Source organism: Cynocephalus volans, chromosome 6 (genome assembly GCF_027409185.1).
Source record: "Cynocephalus volans isolate mCynVol1 chromosome 6, mCynVol1.pri, whole genome shotgun sequence".
In the NCBI taxonomy this organism is placed as follows: domain Eukaryota; kingdom Metazoa; phylum Chordata; class Mammalia; order Dermoptera; family Cynocephalidae; genus Cynocephalus; species Cynocephalus volans.
Window position 1 is genome coordinate 14,622,032 of NC_084465.1, and position 25,273 is coordinate 14,647,304.

The window sequence follows — 25,273 nt, forward strand, 5'->3', positions numbered from 1 at the left end:
CAAATCTGACTAACTGCCTGCTTGAGCTCCTGAATTGCTTTCCATTACATCCAGGAAAAATATTCAAACTCCCTACATTGGCATCCATGATGCACGATGATCTGGCCCTGATCTACTTCACCTGCTACAACTTCTGCCCACCACTCCCACAGATTTTCCTATTTCCCCAACCACACCTCATCTGCAAATGGGTGATGGCGCCGTATACCTTCCTGACTAGATGACTGCTGCTACATCAAGGTGTGATCTTTCCAAACTCTCCCTTCACTCAGATAACTGCTACTCATCCTTTAAAGCCTTGGTGGTACTATGGTGCCTTGTATTTACTACTGTAATAGTTTTTCTGTAGCACTAGCGTAAGGCCTAGCATTTGGTAGAAATTTACCAGTTGTCTGTTAAGGAAATGACTAATTGAATGAATGATGACAGTGATGGCTACTGCCCAGGCCCTTCTGGGGCTCAGTGGGAAACCCAACACTCCTCACTATGTTAGTCATCCCAAACTACCCTCTCCTTCCACGGCAGGCTCGTCAGATCCTGGAGCAGACCCCAGTGAAGGAGCTGGTGAGCTTCAAGTGGCAGAGATATGGACGGCCGTACTTCTGCATGCTGGGTGTCTTGTATGTGCTCTACATGACATGTTTCACCATGTGCTGTGTCTACCGTCCCCTCAAGTTCCGTGGTGGGAACCGCACTGATTCTCGGGACATCACCATCCTCCAGCAGAAACTGCTACAGGTGATTCTTCTCAGAAGGGGACAAAAAGGAGTAGTAGCTTGGGCTGATGGTGCTGGAGACCAGATTGGGGCTACCCAGGAAAGACACCACACCCTGGGCTTCAGCGGTTGCAGGCTCCACATCACCTGGTAGAGATCAGACATAAGATGAGGGGGCCATCGGGGAGGCTTAATGAGTGAAACAGCGTATGTCCAGGAGCTGTGGATTTCTCACACAAATTTCAAAACAGTGCTTGGTCTTCGTAACCCTGCACATTTGTAAAATCCCTTGTAATTTACAGAGGACCAGCCCTTTGCAGTGGAATGCTCAAGGGAAACTCTGTTGTTTTAAAAAAGGAAAACTCTGCTCCAGGTCCATTTCTGAGTCCATTTCTGGTCTGTTAGGACAACACAGACAGCCTTCTGCCTACATCCTCTTTTGTGCACTGTCAATAGGAAAGCATTTGAATGATGTGTTAGCTGTCTGACCCCCGTCAAATACTCTGCAGAAGGTTGCCTGGATTGGGTAGCAGGTTGAAGCAAATGATCTCTGAGGTCCCTTTCACTGCTGTGGGCCTGCCGTGCTCTGGTGTCCTTCAGAGACCTGGGATGGTGAGGAGGGCTTGTTAGAGGTGTGGGGTAGATGTGAAAATCTGCTATTGAAGGGAGCAAATCCTCCTTTGTGTGTTTGAATGCATAGACTCTAATGAGCACTTGCCAACATATATCTTCACCAAGTATAGCTACATGGTGGGGTTGATTCCTCATGGATTACTATAATTTTTGCCCTGGTAAGCTAAAAATAGCCAAAAGGGGGGTGTAGGCATGTAGGCAGAAAGCAAAAGACATGGGTAGAATAATTCTGCAAAGCAAGTAAGAGCTGGGTGACTGGAGAATTGTGCTCTATGCAGGATAGACCAGCCATAATGTAGCTCAGCCTGAACTAGGAAACAGGGTAGTTTGAGTCAGAAAGAGAACACAAACTTCCCATTGTTGGGAAGCAAAAATGCTGATTTGGGTTAGATCAAAGACAATGGTATGCACAGAGAAAGAACAGGACAAAGAGGCTCAAGGAACCCCAAGCTAGGTAAGGACAGTCCATCTCTCTTATTTCTATAATTGTCTCTCATTATATACACAGTCTGCTCATGTTCCCAGAGCCATTGTCTGTCACATAGCCTGCTGCCTGAGCACACTAGAGGCGGGCACAGGAGGCTGTGTTCCATGCGCCTCCTTCCACCTGGTGGGAAGGTCATCCCTGGTGTGGAGACCCCATGACGAGAACGTTTAGGAGATGGCCAAGTGGGATGGTGGAGTGACCAGAAATGGAGGAAATGTATAAACATGAACGAGTTGGGGGTGGCTGGACTTTTCCAACACGCCTGGCCCCATTTCCTCAGATGTGCTCTTTTCCAATTTTCTTTTGTCTCAAACTTACTTGGAGATTCTCTGCATTTTGGATGTAGATCATGTTCTGGCCCGAGTGTGGGGTGACACTGAGCATCTGTTTAGCACTAAGTCTCCTTCCCATGTGTCTCTTTTTCATAGATTCAGGACTAATTATGTACAAATATGTTCCTTTGAGCAAAACAGTCTAAATTATATTTAAAAGACCCCCTCCCTTTGCCTCAGGACTAGGAGAAGCAGAATTATAGTTAAGTCCCTCTACACATTCTTTCTTTTTTCTCCTATTCCTTCCCTCTTCTGCATTAGTATTTTTATCCTTTTGCCTTCTGTTTAGTTTAAAAGACTTTTCGGCCTAAATAGAAGACTCTGACTTTAAATCCTCTTTCCTTGGAGGGAGATGGGGAGTAAGAGGGTTAAGGATGCTGCTGTGAGGGGTTTAGATAGTGAGGAACACCAGTGAAAGTCCCTGTTCTCTAATGTTACCCTTGAGCCTTGATCCTGAGTTTACGGAATATCTGTGATTCTCCCACACTTATCACCATGATTGAAAAGAATCTCTTTTTATGATGTATCAAATGTGTTAAATAAAAGGAAATTCTTTTTGTTTCTACTTTTTTATTTCTCGGAAGTCTTAGAAAAAGAAAAGTGCATATATGTAGTGTTTTGACTTGATGAATGCAGTATTAGCTAGCCTGTGCAGCTTTGTCTTGGATGAGTGAATATTTTAATATCCACTTACATTAATAAGCCTGGAAGCACAGGGCTCTCAGTCACTGCAGGACTTCCTCTGTGGATCTCTTGGGATCTGCAGAAATCACTGGGCTCCATGACCCCCAAGATCCTTTCTAGCTTAACATCTAAGATTTTCTGAGAACAGCCTGGCAGCACCATCTCAGGGCAGTTGAAATGAAAGAAAATCAACTTCTCTATTTATATGAGGTAGCACGAGCCACATGAAAGCTGACATATGTAAAGGTGGCGACAATTTATCTCTACCCAATTTGTGAAGTACCTTTAATCACTCTAAGATGCCCCATTATTCAGCCATAAAACTTATGGTTTTTCCAGGGTTTCCAAAGACCTCTATTAATTATAGTTAATTTTCTACTCTATTCAATTTCTACTTAGTTTATGCAGAGCAACATGCACTATGGTACTAGTTCTCTTAGGTTTCCAGGTGAGTAGAAAATTCAAAGTCTGGGAGTCAAGAAGCTTGGATTTTGGTACTAACTCTGAAATTAAATAGCTGCTGGACCTTAGGCAAATCCTACTTCCTGCTAGATCCATGGTTTTTAAACAAGACTGCACAGGAGAAACCTGAAAAGCTGGTAAAAGACTCTTTTCTAGTCTATACATCAGACTTAGTAAATCAGACTGCTTGAGGCTGAGCCCCAGGCCTTGGTATTTTTATGAAACTCTTTGCGTGACTCAAGTGTTCAGCCAGAGATGAGAACTACTGGCTTCCATCTTTGATATCTGTTCCATTCTGCCATTCCTGTCCCAGGCCCACTGCTCTGGTCATTTAGATTCCTGGGGCACTGTTGAGCAGGAGAGTGCTTACCTCCCATCATCACATCATTTTGTCTTAAAAAGACTCCCTCAAGCTCTACTTTGCCCTTATCTTTCCCAGAAACATTTCACTAATTCATTCATTAAACAAATAATTATTAAGAGCCTAAACACTGTTCTAGGGGTTAGAAATTCAATAACCATGCTCCGAGCATGACACACATAATTTCTGGCTTTTTGGAGTTTACAGACTGGTTTATAATAATCAAATAATAATATAAATAGCTATTTCATCACAACCTGTAATTGTTATCATTAGCATTATTTTTTCTGATGGTAAGAAAAAGGATGGGTTGGTAAGAGAACTTATAACAGAGGCCTGGTCCATCTGGAAGGCTAGAGAAGGCTTCTGAAAAAGGTAACTGTGCTGAGATCTGGGTGAGTTCAAGGTGCAAAGAGAGCTCTAGGTGTATGCATATACAAAGGCCCTGAGGTAGCAAGAATTTGGCCAAGGTCTAGGAACTGAAAGATTTGCTGGAGCACAGGGAGCTGGGTTAAGTGCCTCCACATGAGTTTGTCCAGGCAGATCTTTTCCAAATCATATAGAGCCTTTCAGTTCATACTGAGGATTTTCCTCTTTATCCCCAAGGTAATGGGAAGCTCAGAAAGACTTTAAACAGGAGAAAGATTTGACCAGATTTTTGTTAAAAAAATGACTCTGCTTGCAGGGCGGAAAACAGATTTGAGGGGCCTAGGGAAGATGTAGGGAGATGAGTCAGGAAGCTCATGCAGTTTAACAAGAAGGAGAGAGTGGTGGATTGGCCTAAAGATGTGAGGGAGAGATGGCGGGAACAGGTTGGCATCAGGGGACTTAGTGAAGGTGAAATCATCACTACTGTGTGATGGGTTGGATGCAGAGAGTGAGGGAGAGGACAGGTTCAGGACATACACGTAGGTTTCCATCTGTTTTAAGTCATCTTCTACCTGTCATAGTCAGTGGGATCAAGTTGTCTACACATCACTATTCCTTATAAGTTCTGAACAATGTAAAGCACCACAGTCATTTGAAACCCAACTCATCTTCATCTCTACACAACTTTGTTCAAGGATCCTAACCAGCTCACTGTGGAACAAACACAGCAAGTCAAGGACAGGGAAAGAGCTGAGGAGAAGCAGGGAGCCCAGCAGGTAATGATAATGTCAACTGAGTGCTACTAAGTGCACTTTATCCACATTTATCAGCACCTCTGAGATCTTGTTAAAATGTAAATTATGACAGTAAGGCTGGGATGAGACCCTAGACTAAATTTCTAACAAGCTGCCGGGAGAGGCCAATGTGGTTCTGTGGACCACATTTTGAATGTTCAAAGAATATCATTTAATTCTTGTAAATATCCTAATAGGTAAATAAAATCATTATACCCTTTTTAAAGAGGTCAAGAGAGGTCAAGTGCTTTGGCAAAGACATTCACCTAGTAAGGGCAATGCTGGGATTGGGGCTCAGGTCTTCTTCGCCTCAGAACCTTCAACTTTACATACCAAGCAAAGGCCATTTCTCCCTCCAGAGTGATGTGCTGGGTCTCAGCCTTCTTTCTTAGGGAAGCCTTTGTATGAGAAGCTCCTGTCTCCAGGCTTTGAGCTAGCCAGGGCCTGCCACACTTAATCAGTGTTAATCAGAGTAACTCTTCTCTTTACCTGGTGACACCTATCTTTCTCTGTCAAGATAAGGGGTCACTAGAGTGCTGGGGTAGGGTATCAGATATGGAATGCTCCCACCTTCAGCTACTGAGCTACTGTATGTTCTCTAGTTTTGATAATAGACACCATTCTTTTCTATGTGCTTAACCTATTGGTGTATAGAGTACATCATACTTCTGTAGAAATGGGTAAGGACTCCTCTGATGTTAATGGAGATTTCCCAAGTCAGTCCTCCTGAGAAAATGCAGAGACTAGGACATGAAATAAACCTTGTAAGGTACCTTTACATGGGAACCAGGAGATCTGCCTGTCTTTATGGTTCAGCAGTTCTCAACTAGAGCTACATATCAGAAACACCTACAGAGCTTTTTTTAAAAAATGCCAGGTTCCTGATCCAAACTGACCCAGGGTTGGCCTGGGCATGTGTGTTGTGACAGACTTTCCAGTTGATTCTGTTGGGAAGCCCTGGTAAGGAACCAGGGCCAGTTTAGAGAATCAGAGTAACTCTTCATTAAGAGCCAGCAGGGCTCTTTCTGGAAGCTTCACTTCTTTGCACATCTGGGATCTTAGGGAGAAAAAAGAGGCTGTAGGCTGGGGCTGATAATGGGTTCTGGTGCTCTCCCACTTCCTGTCGAGGTTGCCCATGCTGCCCACCAGCATGGTGCACACAGGCTCTTACAACCCAGGAGTGCCCCTTGCTCTGGCATTAGTAGTGCCCACCCCCTCTGGGCACTTCCTTCAAGGCAATGAGCTCAGCCAGCTGATAAGTGAGTGCAATCTCATTAGGTCAATTCTCAATGAAGTATGAATGACCAACCTCTGCAGGGGATTTGGTTGTTGACAGCTCTTGAAAATCCAAGCCATGTGATGATGTGAAAAATTCCACTCATTGCTAGAAGATATTTATTTTTAAAGGGTTGGGGTGGAGTATTTCCTCAGTGCATTACTAGCCAGGCCTTCCAATGTGACTCCAAGCTAGGAATCTGAAATCCCAGAAAAGTCTAATTAGTTGTCATCCTTTCCCCCTTTTGCCTCCAGATAGATTTGCCATTCCATCTTTCTCTCCTGCAGCTCTCAAGTAATGCTCAGCCTGCACCTGCTGTATCCCCTCCTTTCCCCTTTTCTTTCTTGTCTTTCTTATTCACTGAGCACCTACCATGTTGTACATTGTGGATAAAAAGTAGGAAACATCCTTCCCCATGAGGAGCTCTGAGACTACTGGGGAGACACGGGGTACCAGACACTTCCAGGCACCAGGTGAGGGTTACGAACACAGCAGTACCACGTGCCCACAGGAGAGATCTCCAACCTAGTGTAGGAGGAGGGAAGGAGACCCAGGAGGAATGTTGGCCTGACCTGAGTCACACGGCATAAATAAGGGTGAATAGGCAAACGTGGTGGAGGAAGGCATTCTAAGGAAAGGGCAGAGCCTGTGTGATGGCCTTACTTAACAACCCGGATCCCCAGTTCAGTGTGGCTGGAGCTCACACAGAGTATGAGGACAAGGCAGGGGCCAGAGCAATGAAGGTCTTATACATCATGTTTGGTAATCTGTTATTATTATTATTATTATTATTATTATTATTATTATTATTATTAATTTCAGAATGAGTTTTCTACTTAGAGGAATATATGCACATGTTTTAAAAATCCAATGACAGTTCTGATGAAGAGCAATAGTGTTTTGGACTGCCTCTCCTACCCACCCTTGTCTCATTCCCTGGAGACAACCAGCTTTCACTTTTTTTAGCTCTTTATTCCTATTGTCACCTCCACACTGCTAGAATAATAAGCATCATCTCTATTTGTTAACCAAGTTGAGATGTTATCTAGTGAATTTCTACCATGATAAATATTTACAGAACAGCTTCTCCTGCCATCTCTCCTGCATTTTTATCCTGAAGGTATTGGGGACTAGATAAGAAACCTGAGCACTGGCAGATTTTGGTATCCACTGGGGTTCTGGAGCCAATCCCCTGTGGACACTGAGGATGACTGTATAGATAGAAAATCTTGAATACTATCCCCAAAGAATAAAATTCTATAAATTAAAAAGAAAATGTATCACCAGTTTGGGTTTAGGGTTTAATTCTAGGGGTCCAAGGGTGATTAATTAAAGGGAAATCATAATTATCACTTCAATTTAATGCTCCCTTCATTTTTAACACTAGAATGTTTCCTAACTTGGCAAAGAGTATCTATTCTAAACCAAGAATATATCAATGTGAAACACTTCCCCTTAAAATCAAAAGAAAAGAGAAGTGTTCAGTTACTCCCTGGTGAATTGGTGCAGGGAAACACCTAGTTGTAAAAGTAACTCTTGAATAAGCAAAGAGGAGCTGGTGAGGACAAGCTTCAACTGGAGAGTTTGATGAGCAAAGCTGTCCCCAACATTCTCCTTTAGTTGGGATTTCATGATTTCACCTCCTGAGAGAATACTGGTGTCACTCCCCCCACTGTGGCCACTAGGGGTACTGACTTGCACAGTTCTGCACAACTTGTGGGCAGTTCCTTTTCTTCTTAGCTGAGCCAAGAAAAGGTTGGTGGCATTTTTCCCGACATACTCAACCAAGATACAAAGTTTTAAAAATAATTCAAAAATTTTGTACAGACACATATAAGGCATAGATGCAGTTATCTTATTTCTATATTTAATTTTATTTTGTTTCTAACATGATGTATTTATTATTTATCCTCCTATTTACTATTTGACTCTAAGATGGAATTGGCATATTTTACAATAAAAGACAGATGCTATGGGAATACTAAGATTAAAAAAAAAGAACACGGTTCATGAATGGAATTTCAGGAGAGGGGAGACAGAATTCAAAGATAGTTGCTAGAACTGAAGATAAAAAAAGAACTCTGAAATTCCTTGGAAGCAACAAAAGAGGAAAATTTCCCATTTTATGATAAAATAAAATGTACCAGTTTCTCAAGAGAGATAAACATCAGACAAGTTTACAGAGTATAGAATTGTTTCAACCAAAGAACTGGTGACTGATGTCTAGTCACAGGTTGTTAGCCCACAGGATCTCCAGTCACACAGACACCATCTTCTTTCCTGACCTCTCTTGGGCCCACATGATTCACCTGAAACATTTCCACCATTCGTTGGTAAGTCTGGCCCCACTCTTCTGTAAAGGCTACATCATGGGCTTCTTCTGAGCTGGCTCTCACTAGCAGCCATGGGGCTCCTGCTGGGTGCCTTCATTACACCATAGATCACCTCCTGCCGCACAGCATCTCTTCCTATTTCAAAAGCTCTGCCTCTCTCTCAGCCACTGAGTGTGCTGCTGAAGCAGCCCGCAGGGGGATGCTTAGAGGTCCCAGCTTATTAGCACAGCACAGATGATTGGCATTCCTTATGCCTAATGAAGGGTCACATTCTCCCAAGCTCAAAACATCAACTTTCTCACTGGACCCAGGGACTCTAAACTCCTTTCTTGGGTTTGCTACTTGGAGATGTGACCCTGGAGAACTGGTTTCCAAAACCCTAAAGGCTGCTTGAATGTGTTAAAACTATTTGTATAATTTTATATTGGAATTGTCTCTTCACGAACACGGTTTTCCAGAAAGAGGGTCCATAGTCTATATTATATTCTCAGATGGGCTCATAACTTCAAAAAAGTTGAGGATCAGTCATGTAGAATTCAATCATACGTCTGTGTAATGTGTCAGAACTTTCGCTGTGAAGTAACGTGCGCTGAAGTAAAGTGGTCTTCACTTCACCTTGACCTAAGACTATACCTGCTACACCTACTGCTCAGAGTAGGCAGGGACCCTTCCTCAGAATCAAAATTCATAGAACATCTCTAGCCCCTTTTCTTCCCTTTTCTATATTGCCAAATCATAATAAAATCACAATGAATATACATATAGTGCTTTATGGTTTATAAAATCCATACAAATAAATGATCTAACGTGACCTTTACAATAACCCTGGGAGGTAAGCATTATAGTCTCCATTCTGCAGATGAGACACCTCAAGTTCAGAGATCTTTGATGATTAGTTCAAGGTCTCGCTAGAACTAGTAGGTTCTGGGCCCATACTAGACTTAAATTCTGTGATATGTTTATGATGTATTCTACCCACTGGAAGCCACAATGAGATTGGAAAAGCTGAACTTTCCACATAGCTGAAACCATCCCAAACCTCTGATATCTCTTCCTGTTGGTTTAGCCTTCTTAGTTGATGCTATGAAATGTGTTCTCAGCTGCTCACGACATATATAGAAAAGGTGACTTTGCTAGATGGAAGCCCAAATCATCAGGATATCATAAGGATACATGGACTCACGTCTTGGTCACAGAGACAGCCATATGGCAAATACAATAGGGGATGGTGATGGTGGTGATAAAGGGAGCTTTTCTTCATCTTCGATAGATCTTGGCAGCTTTAGGGCAAAAAGATGCAGCAGATATAGTCTTCAGGTCAAGGTGAAATAAATACCACCTTTCTTCGGTGCGTGTTACCTTACAGTGAAAGTCCTGCAACATTACACAGATGTACGATTGAATTCTACATTAATGGTCCTCAACTTTTTTGAAATTATGAGTCCACCTGAGAATATAATAGAGACTACAAACCCTCTTTCTGGAAAACCATGTTCTTGAAGAGATAATTCCCACACAAAATTGTACGAATAGTTTTAACACTTACGTTCAAGCAGCCTTTTACTTGCTCGAAAGAATTTGACTCTCCACCCATCAGAAAGCACTTTTTATCCTGAATTTCCCCCCATAGGAGGCCTACGTGACTCACGATGATAACATCCGGCTGGCCGGGGAGCTGGTGACTGTCATTGGGGCTGTGGTCATCCTGCTTCTAGAGGTGAGATGCAGGCAGGATCCAGGCTGCGGTCATCACCTATGGCCCCAGACTGAACTGCAGTCTACATTCTGCTGTTTTACCCACCTCTCCCCAGATTTCAGTCATCTTCAGGGTCGGTGCTTCTCGCTATTTTGGACAGACGATCCTTGGGGGGCCATTCCATGCCATCATGTGAGTGTCCCCTACTTTCAGCCCCCTACCTTCCTTCAAAAGAATTATTCCAGGTCTGCAGTTCACTCTCTGAGACCTAGACCTCAGTTGATCCTCACTCCAGGGATTTCTCTCCAATGGGCTCGTGTGCATGACTGGGTATGTGTTTTAGGTGTAAAGACTAAGCCTGAGAGTGTGGGTACCACCCAAGTCACCACCATACTGTAGGGGACCTAGAATACTCCCAACCCTCCTCTCACTCCCCTCTCCTTGCTCTCCCCAGCATCACCTATGCCTTCATGGTGCTGGTGATCATGGTGATGCGGCTCACCAACACCAACGGGGAGGTGGTGCCCATGTCCTTTGCCCTGGTGTTGGGCTGGTGCAGCGTCATGTACTTTGCCAGAGGATTCCAGATGCTGGGCCCCTTTACCATCATGATCCAGAAGGTCAGTGCTTTCTCAAAGCCTGCTCTGGCTCAGCCACAGGACCTCCCAAACAGAGGGATGGAACTGCTGCTCAGAGTGGAGCTGGTGGAACTTTGGGGACCTCCTGAGCTGTCAGTGATAGCTGCTCAGAGACAGTGGAGAAAGAAGCATCCCACCCTTCCTCCCTTTCTCTGTTTCCTGTAGATGATTTTTGGAGACCTAATGCGTTTCTGCTGGCTGATGGCTGTGGTCATTCTGGGATTTGCATCAGGTAAAAGCACTAGTCTCTGCTCCACTAGATGTTCACAACCAGCTCGCCAGAAAGTTCACTCTCACCCTTGCTCTCAGTTCTCATTTGCACTCCACTTTTTTTTTTCTGTTGAAAAGTGAGTCTAAAAGTACAGCCATATCCATAGGATTAGGGCTACTCAGGTTGGACTCGTGTTCCGGGCCAAAGACATTCACCAACCACCCTGCAAGATCTTTAAAGGAGAGAAAGAGAAAGGCCTTTGGAGAGACAAGGATATGAAAAAGGAAAGACTATCTCAGAAAACTACGTAGGCAAATTGACTCAGAGTCAAACATTGCACTGAGTCTATGTTTATAGCTATGTTTATAGCTCAGAAGAAGAAACAAAACATTCAATAACACTTAGCACGCTCTTTGTGTATATGTGGTCATTTAAAGTTGAGAGAAAAGGAAAGAATTGGGAAAAAGGAGGTACAGAAAAAGAGTTTGGAGAGTTTGAAGAAGAAACAGACGATTTGAAGAAGAAACAGAGTTTGAAGGATAGTTGTTTGAAGAGACAGGAAAAAGAAAAAAAGTTGTGAAGAGAGACTGGGAGAACTGAGACACACAGGAACTCCATCCAGGCACAGTGGGACGGTGCCAGGGAGCAAAAGAAAGGAAGACACAGCAAGAACAAGCAGGCAGAGAAAGAGCCAGAGGCGGGGAGAGGGAAAGGGAGCGAGCATCAGAGAGCCTTAGGAAGAGGCAAAAGAGGAAGGCCCAGCTCTGAAGAGCAAAAGACCAGCAACTCTGATTCAGTCCTCAACCTCTGCCACTGACCGTCACTAGACAAAGCGATGTACTAGATGTGCTGTGAAGATCCCCAACGCTGAAAGACCATGACTCAGTGCAGAGGACTCTATTACTGTCCTTCTCTCCTGCTTAACACACACACACACACACACACACACACACACACACACACACACACACACACACAAACACACACACACACACTCTCTCTCTCTCTCTCTCTCTCTGTGTGTGTGTCTCTGTCTTTCTCCCACCAAGATCTGAAATAGGAAAGGGTAAAATTGTGGCCATCTGCCTTTTGGAGTGTCCCACTCCCCTGAGCCTTCGTGCAGCCTTTCTCCACACCACATCCCATCTGCATCCACATGTATTCTGATTACAAAATAGGGTGATGATAATGGAGCAGTTTTCTGCAGATGTCCTATACCCAGAATCTCCTAAGCTGTCACTTGTTGGCCATTGCACTTGTTTTTTTCTTAAATAGGAAGTGATGCTTTGTCATAGACCCTATTCTTACTTTTGGGATCACTTTGTTTATGTTTCAGTTTCCCATACAGAGAAGAGTCTTTTAAAGGGTCTAATCCTGTCATAAGGTTGCCCGCTACCATCTAGAAGCCTACACACTGAGCAGGGGTAACTTTTCCATGAATTTTTCCCAGGAAATTTCAGTGTGATGGTTGGTTATCGAGAGGCCATCAAGATAAAAAAAAAAAAAGGTGCCCTTCTAATAGCCTTTTCATGGGCTCTGTTCTTTAAAATTGTTGGAGATTCCATTCATTCTTGTAACAACTTACTTTTTAAATATTTGGGTTTTCAAAATGTAAAAACCAGTTAGGTGACTTATTACACACTCACACACAATTTTTTTTTTTTTTCTAAATGGCTGAGTATTACCATTACCCAGAGTGATGAACTGAGCCATGGCACCTCTTAGGGTTAGCCAGTTCACTACATTTACTGATGTGTGATTGTGCACATGTGTTAAGTGTATGGAGGTGTATATAGCAGAGGCACAGTGAATGCTGATCAGGCCCATGCTTACTGTGATAAATTCATTTCCCCATCTCCATGTCCTCTTCCGGGGCGGAGCAGCGTTCTATATCATTTTCCAGACAGAGGACCCAAGCAATCTGGGGCATTTCTATGACTACCCCATGGCACTGTTCAGCACCTTTGAGCTGTTCCTCACCGTCATCGATGGACCTGCCAACTATGAGGTGAACTTGCCCTTCATGTTCGGCATCATCTATTTTGCCTTTGCCATCATCGCCACGTTGCTGATGCTCAACCTGTTCATCGCCATGATGGGAGACACACACTGGAGGGTGGCCCAGGAGCGGGATGAGCTCTGGAGAGCCCAGGTGAGTTTATTAGTGTTAGCCTTGCTGCAGGCCAGGGGGTGGAGAGAAAAATCAGAGTGCGGGATAAGTCATGGTGAGCAACTCTTAGAAGACTCACAGGACAACTCAGTGGGGTCATCATCTCAACACAGAGGTTCATGTAAACCCGAGACACATGTGAATAGATGGAGGGGAAAGAAGAGGATAAAATGAAGGAGAGAGGCAAGAGGTGGGGCTGTTGATCAAAGGTGAAAAGTAGATCCAGGAGTCATCCTTGTGCTCACTAAGAACTGGAGGCTGTCTTGTTCCTGTATATTCTAGTTTTTAATTTAGACCTTATCTTCTGTTTGCTTCTATAAATCTTTTTCTCTATAATCTTTTATTGGTATCATCATAGGCTAATAAAGTGTTAAGAGTCGGGAGTAGCCTTAGTGGTCCTCTGACTGACTTCCTACCCAACATAATAATCATTTATTTGTCAGAGGACCATTCAGTTTATTTTTTAATGTCCTTAGTATCTCACAGATTTGGGCAGAGGTTAGAAGGAGGGGAGGTTTTTTTTTTTCATATTTTGTAAGTTTTTGTTATTAGAATCATTCATGTTTCATTTGAGCTTAAACCTACCTTTCTGTAATTCCATTCTTCATCTCCAGTCTTTTCCTGTTACATGTCACAGAACTCATTCTTCCACGAGTGCCACTCAAATATTTGAATATAGACATCATTTATGCCTTCAGACTTTCCATTCTTTTAGAAATAATTATTTAGGGGCTGCTATGAGTTGGGAGATGTCTAGGATCTGGGAATGTAAGCATAAACACAACAGATACAATCTGTGCCCTGATGGAGGTGACAGTTTTGTTGTAAAGACACACATTAAGCAAGTGGCTTCATGGAACGATGTAAAATTACAGTAGTAAAAGTGCCATAGAGAAGTACAAGATGCTAAATAGAGGATGCAATGAAAGACTTACTGGAAAGTTAAGAAATGCTTTGCTGGGAGAGTGACATTTAAGATGAGACACTGAAGATGGGTAAGAATTAGCCAATTAAGAGGAATGAGGGGAAAGGATGCAGGTCACTTAAGACTCTTGGCTCCAGGAACAAAAAACTAAACTCAAACAGACATTTTTTTTTTTTTTTTAAGCAGGGGCAGGAGTATGTGTTAGCCCTTATAAGTGGAAAGTTGAGAGAATTAAACTACCTTTTGGGATGTTGCTGTAATGTGTGAGGTGGTAGTCTGCATTCTAGCCAGACAATCCTATGACAGATTTCCCTTTCACACATTACAGCAGCTTCTCTTCTACTCCCTTTTGCCCTGAATCTTTTCTAAGGCATCCTCTCCCCTCATGTTGGTGAGATAGCGTCTAGAATCTCCAAACTCCCAAAGGAATGAGCAGGTGGACTGCAGTGCACAAATCCAAGGGCCCCATTTGCATTGTATTCAGTGAGTCCCCTGAGGCTGTGCAATACTGTAGGTTTTGAAAAAGAGCGTCTTTCCCCCAGCACATTCAATCAGTCTAGTCTCATCTCACTGGAACAAATTTGGATCACAGGGGCATCTTTGAATTATAGGGAAGGCCAAGGACTAGGCAGTGGTAGTGTTGGTGGTAGTGGTGGAGGTGAGGTTTGGGGAAGAAAAGACTAATTAACCAGGACTTTGTGCAGCCCAGTCTACTCTAACCAATGGACTGAGAATGGGGAAGGAGCAATTCCCTACATGAAAGATGGGTGCTGTTACCAGAAGAAGGATGTTTAAGGCCCAAGAGAAATAAGCGTCCTTTTCAAGGACAAGAAGAAGAGCTATCCAGGGAAAGAGAACAGAATGATTGTGGTCCTGAACTAAGAGGGACTTGGTGCAACTAAGAAACTGAGAGACATATGGAGTAGTAAGAAAGGAGGTGGGAGACTTCCAGTCAAGATGATGGAATAGATGGTCCCCAGTGTCACTCTCTCTCACAAATCAACTAACTTACATCTATTAAAAAGCAATGACAGCCAAGGTGGGGCCATTAGAGCTCAGGGGAAGAGGAGGAGAGATCTGCATGAAGGCCAGAGAAGCCACGATAAGAGAAAGTAAAAACCTCTCCAACCTATTTGAGCCATGGCCACTTCCGGGCTGGAGCTGCTGAGCGCATGGAGCAGGAGCCAGCAAAAGCCACAGCTGTGCCGTCTGGATTAAGTTGCATGGAGGCAGCAGGGGAGAATAGGACCTTGATGGCCCCCAGGCCTGCAAGACCACTAAAAGGATTCCCATAGACCCACATAGAAGCAAGGAGCCACAACAACTGAAAATAAGGAGCCATTAAGAGGCTGGTGAGTCATTGCAAGGGACCAGCATACAGCCTGTCCCATGGGAAGTGTTTGCAGCATGGGCAGTGGGGGAGATGGGCCCACTGGGAGAACACTGGGAGATGACAAGGACAGCTGATCTGCCCCCCAATCCGTGTAGGACCACTTAGAGGAGATTGGTCAAGAATACAGAATTGCACTGGGAGCAGTTTGACGAAAAGAGTCAGGCCCAGACCAGCGTTTCTACGCAACCCAGGTACATTGGATTTCACTAAACCCAGAAGTCCTCTAAAGTCAACCATTAAAACCTGAGCTGCACAAAAAGCCTTCCCCAGAGAATCAACAGCAAAGCAGAAATTTAGCTCAATAACAGAGCTCAAGTACCGGCCCCCATAGGATGTTCCCCTACTTTAGAAGTAAGCAAAGGACAACAAATTAGTTCCAGCACAGAGTTTAAATAATGGGAACAGCAAATAATCCAACACATAACTGAAAGGAAAAACAGAGTACCCACAACCAGAGACAAAGTTTGATATTAACTAGTAAAGGTCTCATTTCACCAAAGAACACCTATAACACCTAGAAGGACTGGAAGTCCCCTGGGCCACCAAGCCAGAAAGGGGGAACAACCAGGCACACCACCACTGCCATGGGGCCCGCCTGGGGTCTGGAGGCATGGATCTGGGGACCGGACCCTCTGCCCACAACCAGGCACACTGCCAGTGCCACCATCAACTAGTTAAAGAGTATGCCAAAAACATCACCTCCATGTGGGTGGCCCACCACAGCCACCAGAATAACCACAGCTGCTGCAAAAGAGGCTAGACACCACAACCAGCATGCAGATGGTCCGGCTAGTCACTGGAGTGCATTGACACAAGGAGAGTCACCAGCAGAGACCAAAGAAAAGAAGAGGATGTCTCTCTCCACAAAGATCATTCCAGAGTGACAGAAGAAGCATCTGCTCTATTATAATATTGGGGGACCTGAACACACCTCTCAGCATTTATCAGATCATCTAGGCAACAAATCAACAGAGTAACCACCACTCTTTCAGAAGGAGAGAAGAAATCTAGGGCAATTAGAGGCGGGAAGGGGGAGGGAAAGGTGGATGAGAAGAGATTGGACAAGGGACATAAAGAATAAGTATGATTCGTAACAATATATATGTTAGTAATATTGATTTGGTCAATTGATTTGGTCAACATATGCCAACGTTGAAGCCCCAAAATATGTATAACCAATTATGATTCAATAAAAATTAAAAAAAAAAAAAAAAAAATGAAAGGAGGTGGAAGAGCCCAAGCTGGAAAATGGGCTGTTTTAAGGGTTGCTAGCTCCTGCAGTAAGTCAGGCTTCCTGGCCCCAGCCCATCCTGATTGCACCTTTCTGTTCTTGTTCTAACAGATCACAGTCCTTTGGCAACCAGGATGGACCTTGGTATGAGCGAAGCAGTGCAGCACAAAGGGAGCTCATGGCTTTCCTTACTTTGGGCATTATACTGCTGATAGCACCTAAAATCGAGCCGGGTCTTTAGCAAACATACAGCTGGCCCGTAGAAGCTCTCAACCAGAACCCCTGCATCTTTGTTCGATGATTCACTTAGCTAAGCTCCTTAAATGGAAATGCAAGACCTGACATTTGGCTTTCTTAAATTTCATGTTATTGGTTTTAGACCAGCAATCCAGTGTGGTGAGATTATTTCATATCACTTCTGTCACACATGTATTACAGATCCCTCCCAGTTTTGCGTCATGGGAATATTTGATAAGCTTGTCTTTGACGTTTCATCTAAGGAGCTAATGAGGACTGGGCAAAGGACAGAATACATAATGTGCTACTAGAAATTTCCCTACTGTAGGGGTTGAAGCCATGAATCAGCTTTTTCTTCTCAAGATATAGATATTTAATTGGCTACAAATTCCCTGAACAGTAGTAGCAGCGTTTTATCCCTGAAATCATAGAGATTCTATGTGATCATTTTATTTAAATTAAGATAATTGGTCTATGACTTCCCTATGAAAAAGGAAATGAGATTAGTTTGGAGTGACTTGTTTTTCATGGTTCTCAATAGCAATGTAGGGGTCACTTTTTAACTGAAAACACAAAAAAACATTCTCTTTCCTTTTCTGATGAGTAAAGCAGGTAGCATGGTCCGTGGCGCAGGCAAGGGGGTGGATAAATCGCTGTCTGGCCTCTGGTCTCCTGTCTTCGTCTACAGGGCACTTCGGTTTCCTTTGCCGGTGGCCTCAGTATCTCTCTGAACCTCCCGGCTCTCTCTGAGTTCTCCTTCTCCCTCTCGCCTCCTTTCAGGTCGTGGCCACCACGGTGATGCTGGAGCGGAAGCTGCCCCGCTGCCTGTGGCCTCGCTCCGGGATCTGCGGGCGCAAGTATGGCCTGGGGGACCGCTGGTTCCTGCGGTGAGTGACGGCGCAGGAGTGGACTGCCCATGCGCGGAAGTGGACTGCTCATGCGCGGAAGTGGGCTGCCCATGCGCACGAGGCCATGGGCATGAAGACCGGATTGCATTAGCCTGGGGAGCGAGCTGGCCCCAAAGGGTGGGGTGGACGGGGGTTAACCAGTGCGCTGACTGTGGGGCCGCTGTGTGCACCTGAGGGCAGCCATGTGTGGAAGGCTGTACACATGCGTTAGTGCTCAGATGTGAGCGTGGGTTCTCCCCGCTGTGTCCGTCTTCTTCCTGCCTGACCTCCATTTCCAGTGCACTCGGCCCAGAGTCCACTTCCTCTTCCATGCTCTGCCCGCCTCTCCTAACCTGGCTTTCCTCTCTCCTCAGTTATTTCCTGAGTGGCATCTCCTCATCCTTGTGACACACGTATCTCTTAACTGACTCCGTTTTTCTTTCACGTTCCCACGTATTAGCACCACACGCACGCCCTGCTACTCTCCAAACCCTGACTGCTCCACCTCTCATCTCTGGCCCAGTTTAGCCTCCGCTCCAGTCCCCTTCCCTTCACCTGTTTTTAGCTGCTCCTCTTGCTTCAACTCTGGTCCCTTCCTTCCCCTTCCTCTTGCTCCTGTTTTCTACAGGTTCACCTCTGCTTCTCCCCATGGCCCATGTCTCCCCATCTCAACTGAGTCCTTCTCCTTTCCCCTCACCAGGGTCGAGAACCACCATGATCAGAATTCCTTACGAATGCTTCGCTATGTGGAAGCTTTCAAGTGCTCGGACAAGGACGGACAAGAGCATCTTTCTGAGAAGCAGCGCTCTGTGGCTGAGACTGAGACTCTAGCCAGGGCCTCCCTGACTCTCCCAACTCCTTCCCTGTCCCGGACTACATCCAGAAGCAGCAGCAGTCACCGGGGCTGGGAGATCCTTCGTCGAAACACCCTGGGACACTTCAATCTTGGACTGGACCTTGGTGAGGGGGATGGAGAGGAGGTCTACCATATATGATTAGGATCCCTGTTACTCTTGACCTGACTCTAGGTGGGCCTGGGGTGGGAGCAAAGAGGGAGACACCTACCTCTGCAAGTATTTAACTTTCACGCCTGTTAAGCATGGGAGGGTGTGGACAGAATAATTCTTAAAGGGCTGTGCTTCGCCCTTCACATCAGCATTTCTGGAGATAAGCAATGGACATTTATGGTCCCATATGTCTTCAGGGTTCTTGGAAGTTACACATCTTGGGAAAAGAAGGTATCGTTTTGAGCAAAATTGGACTTTGCAACTAGACATTAGGTAGGGATGCTAGATTAATGTCCGGACCACCTACCTGCCTTCTGCCTCATGCAGGCACTAGAGAGTAGTAAGCTGTGAGGTCTGCCTGGTTCCACAGGTCTTAATGTGAGAAGATTCAGGTATGGCACAAAGGTTGTGGCCCTTCCTATTTTCCTACCCTCCTGTAAGACTGTCTCCTCGTCTAGCAACCAATCCTGAACTATAAAACTGCAAGAAGAAAGTTTCCTTATCTGTGCTTTCTTTAATTTTTTTTTTATTATGGCAAAATACATGTAACATGAAATTTACCATTTTAATCATTTTTAGATAAACAATTCAGTGGCATTAAGTACATTCACATTGTTGTACAACTGTCACCATTATTCATCCACAAAACTTTTCATTATCCCAAACAGATACTCTTATACCCGTTAAGTAATAACTCCTCAGTATTTCCTCCTCCCAGACCTGATAACCAAAATTCTACTTTCTGTCTATAAATTTGACTACTCTAGGTACCTCATATAAGTGGAATCATAAAATGCTAGTGTTAACGTGTCTGGCTTATTTCACGTAGCATAATGTTCTCAAAGTTCATTTAGGTGTTGTAGAATTTCCATGTTTCCCAGAATTTTATACCTTTTTAATACCTAATGATATTTCATATATATTTTGTTTATCTGTTCATCCACTGATGGACATTTGAATTTTTTTCACTGTTTGGCTATTGTGAATAATGTCGCTATGATAATATCTGTTCAAGTCTCTGCTTTCAGTTCTTTTGAGTATATACATAGAAATAGAATGGCTGGGTCATATGGCAATTCTGCATGTAATTTTTTGAACAGCTGCCGTACTGTTTTCCACAGCAGTTTCACCATTTTACATTCCCTCCTAAAGAGTGTGAGGTGTTATGTCATTGTAGTTTTGATTTGATTTTCCTTTCTCTGAGGACTAATGATATTGAGCATCTTTTTATGTACTTATTTATTGGACATTTGTGTATCTTCTTTGGAGAAATGTCTGTCAAGTTCTTTGCCAATTTTTGAATTAGGTTGTTTTTGTTGTTGTTGTTGTTGTTGAGTTGTCTTATCCTTATTTTTTGAGACTCAGAGTTTGAAGTGTTTGCATCTTGTTTGCCTCCTGGTGTGTTTTTAAGTATGCATGGTCAATGATACTTTTCTATGTTGGAATGGCCCAATCATTTCTTCTTTAGGACCCTCCCTGTTCTATCCCTCACGTGGCTCATTAGCAGCTAACCATTCTTGCTCCTAGAGTCAACAGGCTGTTGATGGGCCTCTGACACAGCCATCCTGCACTCCCATCTTCCTCTGTCCCCATGCTGAGTTGTGAAGGGATCATAACCATAGAGAACTGGCCATACCTCTCCAGGAGGGAAATTTGGAAACCAGGTGTCTAGAGCACTCCTTATAGGGCCTCATATATGAGTACATCCTCTGTATTAGTCTGTTTCTGTTGCTTATAACAAAATACTTGGAACTGGATAATTTATTTTAAAAAAAGAAAAGAAAAAAAATTTATTGCTTACACTTTCAGAGGCTGGGATATCCAGAGTCCAAGGAACTCATTTGGTGAAGGCCTTGGTAGTGACAACAGGGACCCAGGGATCTCCCATGGTAGAAAATAGCAGAGCAAAAAGAGAGAACTTCTCATGGGCTCTTCTTTTAAAGCCCTCAGAACCACACCCCTGACTACCATTATTAATCCATTCACTATGGCATGGCCCTTCAAGACTCCACCTTTCAACTACCATACTAGGATTTCCCACCCTCAACAGTTACAGTGGGAATTAAACTTCCAATATATGAACTTTGGGGGACACAATTCAATGAATCCACAGCATCCTCCCTCTTGTCCCCAGCCCTTTACTTCTCACCCCAGTCCTATCATTACCCCCACCAAAAAGCCAAGACACCTTTTAGGAGGACTGTGATCTGGAATACCAAAGAGGCAAGTGGGATTTGTGAAACCACAAACAGGTTCATTCCAATACTCACACAAATGCAGAGATGCATGTCAAACAGTGTGGGGTCACACTAACGTGCATACACACTCACAAGCACTGGTACACACTGGTGGCATGGTGTTCAAAAGTGCACAGTCACCAGAATTCCTCTTCATTCTCTTCTGCAGTGCAAGCACTTCCATCCTGTGTGAAGCAGACCCCCCACCTGTGTTCCAGATCCATTTGTCTGTTTGTCTCATTAGACATTCCAGTCCATCCTCCTCTGACTGTTCTCACTTGGATATATTCAACCTCTCCTCTACTAGTTCTGTCGGCAAATAAGCATGTTCTATTCTTTCCTATTTTCAAAGAAAATGCAAATGCCTGTCCTCAACCTTGCTGCTCCTTTCAGCTGCTGCTCTATTTATGGTTTTACCCTCTGCTCAGGGCCAAAGGTCTTAAGCATAAGCCCTATTGTTTATAGACCTTTCACTGATTCCTCTAACAATTTGACTTTGTCTTCTCCAGGCTATGGACACCACTCTTGTCAAGGTTATTTACCTGTAGTCAAACCCACTGGGCAGTCTTAGTTTTGCTTGAACTCTCTGTAGCATCCAGATGACAGTCGACCATTCACCACTTCCCAACAGGTCTCGTGTCACACATTCCTACCACTCTGGCTGTTTCTCTTCTACCAATCCTTGAAATATTTTTGGTACACAGGGCTTTCTGTTTTCCACCCCACCCGGGCAGTTTCACCTAGTTCCATAGATTACCATACATAAGCTCATAATTCCCAACTCCCTATCTTCAGAGTAGATCTTCCTCCTGAGCTCCAGGCATGAACAGCTTGGATGCCTATCTATTGGACCGCTCCACCTGGATATTTCACAGACCTCAAACTCAGCATGTCCCAAACTGAACATCTTTTCTTCCTCACCAAACCTGCTCTTCCACCAGTGCTTCTGAACAAGTAAGTGGCAGCACAATAGCAAAGTTGTTCCCAGGTGTCATCCCCAGCACTTCTGAATCAACTCTAACACCCAGCAGGTCTCAGTGAGTCTTGTGGATATTCTATTCCTTAAAACACCTCCTTTGAAAAAAAAAAAACTGGTTTTGATTAGATAATACATCACATGGCATATAATTCAGAAAGCACACAAGATGTACAAGAAAGTAAGCCTTATCTTTGTCCCAGCCCCTCAGTTGTTTTCCTCAGGGACTTTGATTAATAAAAGTTTGTTATTTATCCTTCTAAAATTGCTTAGGCATATCCAAGCATATGTATGTATATATTCCTCTTAAAACACATATAATAGTACAGTATATCAGAAAAAGTTCTTGCTTTTGTCGCTTAATCCTTTTTAAAGACTGTTCCATTCCAATATACATTTTAAAAAATCTTCCACTGTTTCTGCCTCTGCAAACCAGTTGCCATTCTTCTAAAATGGGCCACCATCATTCCCTGTACTATGGATGTAGGCTCCTAACTGCTCTCTTTGCATGTGTCTTGTTCTTGTCCAATCTGTAGTCTGCATTACAGACAAAATGACCTTTGTAAGATGCAACTCCTGCCTCAGGCTATGATCTTTGGAAGCCATCCCCTGAGCCATTCCTCGCATTTCTCTCCTTCTGCACTCTATTTCACCAGGATGAGTTATTTCTCTTTCCTGGATAGTAAAGCATTCACCTTTCTTTTGGCTTTCACAATTTCTGAAACTTTCTACCTCTCCACACCCATTCTCCCTTTCATCTTTGTACCTCTTTATGCATCTTATTGGTCTCAGCTTAAAGACCATACACTTGGGGTGCTTGTGTGCATGTGTGTGTGTGTGTGTGTGTACGTGCTGGGGAGAGGTTGGTCCCTGACTCCTAAGCTACGTTAGACCACCTGTGCTGTGTCTCCAGACCACCTATATTTTCCTTTTTATCACATACCCTGCACTTGCTTTCCCTTATTTATTTAAATACATATCTTCCTTAGTAGACTGTAAGTCCCACAAGGGCAAAGATGGTGTTCACCTTATTCATCATTGTAATCCCGGCACCAGGCATAATTGCTGGTACAATGTATTGTAATATCTATGAATGCTTGACCTGTTTTTGTTTTCTTTTTAAGTTCTCCCACTGGCCATGCATACTCCAGCTTTTTTTCCACCTCTCACAGGTGGTAAAAATGCCTACCTTTGAGTGAAGTTGTGATAATTAAGGATGAATGTATGAGTGGTAACACTTTGGAAAGAATAACAACCAATGCCAATGTGATTACTGGGACATTTTGGGGGCTTGGATATAGTTTTGGATGTGTGAGAGAGAAGCAAGAGAGAGAGACAGACAGACAGACAAAGGAGGAGGAGGAGGAAGAAGAGAAAGTAGGGGCTATGAGGAGGGAGAGGACAAAGGAAGAACTGCAGTGGCAAAGCTCTGGGACAGAGCTTCCCGAGCTGCTGGTGTGTGGTACCTTCTGTAAGAGGCACTAAGGTGATCTGCAAGATTTCACATCTGCCCTCAGGAGGCCAAGTGAGAAGGGAGGAGGAAACATGCACAGACATCACTGTACCGAAGGGCAGGTGTGATAAGTGACCCCTGTGCTGAAGGGTTCAACTAGATGGCAGGTGTTCTTTCCCTGCCAGGCAACAGGCAGCTGCCAGGCTTCTTTATGGGGCTCCAGAGACAGAACAGGGAACAGAGGGAAAGAAATACTGCTGTTCCTGCTTGAGGAATTCCTCAGGCGGTCCTCAGTGGTTGTCATTCTCAGCCTCCCTGTTGACTCCAGAATGTAGAGCCCAGGAATTTCTTGCTCCCGCATGACTCACAGGCCAGAGACAGAAAGTGATGGGGAAATTTTCTTCTTTCAGGAGTCACTGGACTTTAAAAATATGTCCCCTCCTGGATAATTGCAAAGTATTTTATTGATAAAGTTGAGGGTTTGGGTAAGAACCACCGCATTTCCCTGAGGAGTGGCTTGGCTTGCAGCCTTGGGAAGGGCGGCCAGAGGTCAGCGTCCCTCCCCCTAAATTGTCCCTGAAGAAATGTAAGAACAGGCTTGAGGGAGAAAAGAGGGAAGGAGGGACTGAGTGAAGGAAAGGCCACCCTGGCAGGTCTCTAGGGCAAGACAGGCATGGTAAAGGCAGGGCAGAGAGATGGGGCCAGAGGAGGAAGGCCCCTCGGCCCACCTGGGATCATTCAGCGGAGACTGGGGAAACGCCTTGACGTGGAATCAGGGACCGTTTGCTTCTCTGAGTCAGGCTCACTTGTTCCTTCAGGGTTAATGAGGAAAAGGTAAGAACTGCGCATGGAATGAAATACTCTGAGCAGGTAACACTGAGTGGCGTCACACCCACAGGGAGAGGTTGGAGAAGCATGAATCCCTCTCTCTGCCCCAGCATGGCAGCCAGGCAGAAGCCACCTGGCAAGGCCTGGACACACCTTCCTCATTTTGCTGGTGACTCTTTGTTATCTTGGGATAGAGGAGGCAGCAATTATGACCAATTGGGCCTGAGGGAGCAGGGGTTTGTGCAAGGCCAGGCTGCAGCTGGGAGGAACTCCATGTGAATGTCCACACTTCCCTGTGCAGCAGCAGGTGTCCTGGAGAGGGGCTCTGCTAGGCGATTCTGAAAGAGCTGCTCTTACCAACAAAGCTTTCTCTCTTCTCCTTCCTTCTGCTTGAGCAGCTTCCCTTACTCCTCTCTGATCACAAAATGGACTCAACTCAGGAGGCTGGTACAACGTACCCCAGGACACATCATCACACCACCCTACCCCAGCCACCACTGTGGCCTCAGGCCAGTGAGCATCTTAGGTCTGGGCTAACCTGAGGCCAGCTCTCTCTGCCACTGCTCCCTGTCTCACCCCCATGAGCACAGCCCCCACGAGAGCTGCGGCCTTTCAGGGATGACACACACAGGTGAAAACCCAGTCTCGATCCCCAGCTCTGTTATGGGATTAGCTGAGAAAACTTGTGCATCAGGAGGTGATGTGGGTAATTCCTGACTTGTCTACCTGACATGGTTGTGACAATAGGAAAGCATGTGAAAGCACATGGGTACTAAAATGTTACTGATGTATGGAGTGGTTGCAGCATCTGGGCTTGCCGCCCGTTCTCCTCCCTTGTGTTCTCGCTCCCTCTGCTTCTCCTCAGCTCTATCCAGGCAGTGCGGGTGACCTGGGCACAGTCCTTAGAGCCTCTTCATGCTCCTGAGTCAGAGAGCGT

General features: G+C 44.6%; 1 protein-coding gene across 1 annotated transcript in view; it reads left to right on the forward strand.

The window, feature by feature from the left end:
* TRPV5 (transient receptor potential cation channel subfamily V member 5) overlaps window positions 1–18,830 on the forward strand; it is a 30,559-nt gene extending 11,729 nt beyond the window's left edge. Inside the window, exons 8-15 of the mRNA XM_063100776.1 lie at window positions 526–738; window positions 10,078–10,164; window positions 10,259–10,335; window positions 10,598–10,763; window positions 10,947–11,013; window positions 12,876–13,144; window positions 17,729–17,835; window positions 18,536–18,830. Of these exons, the coding sequence (XP_062956846.1) occupies window positions 526–738; window positions 10,078–10,164; window positions 10,259–10,335; window positions 10,598–10,763; window positions 10,947–11,013; window positions 12,876–13,144; window positions 17,729–17,835; window positions 18,536–18,830 (1,281 nt within the window). The remainder of the gene's footprint in view (window positions 1–525; window positions 739–10,077; window positions 10,165–10,258; window positions 10,336–10,597; window positions 10,764–10,946; window positions 11,014–12,875; window positions 13,145–17,728; window positions 17,836–18,535) is intronic.
* The last annotated feature ends 6,443 nt before the right edge of the window (window positions 18,831–25,273 follow it).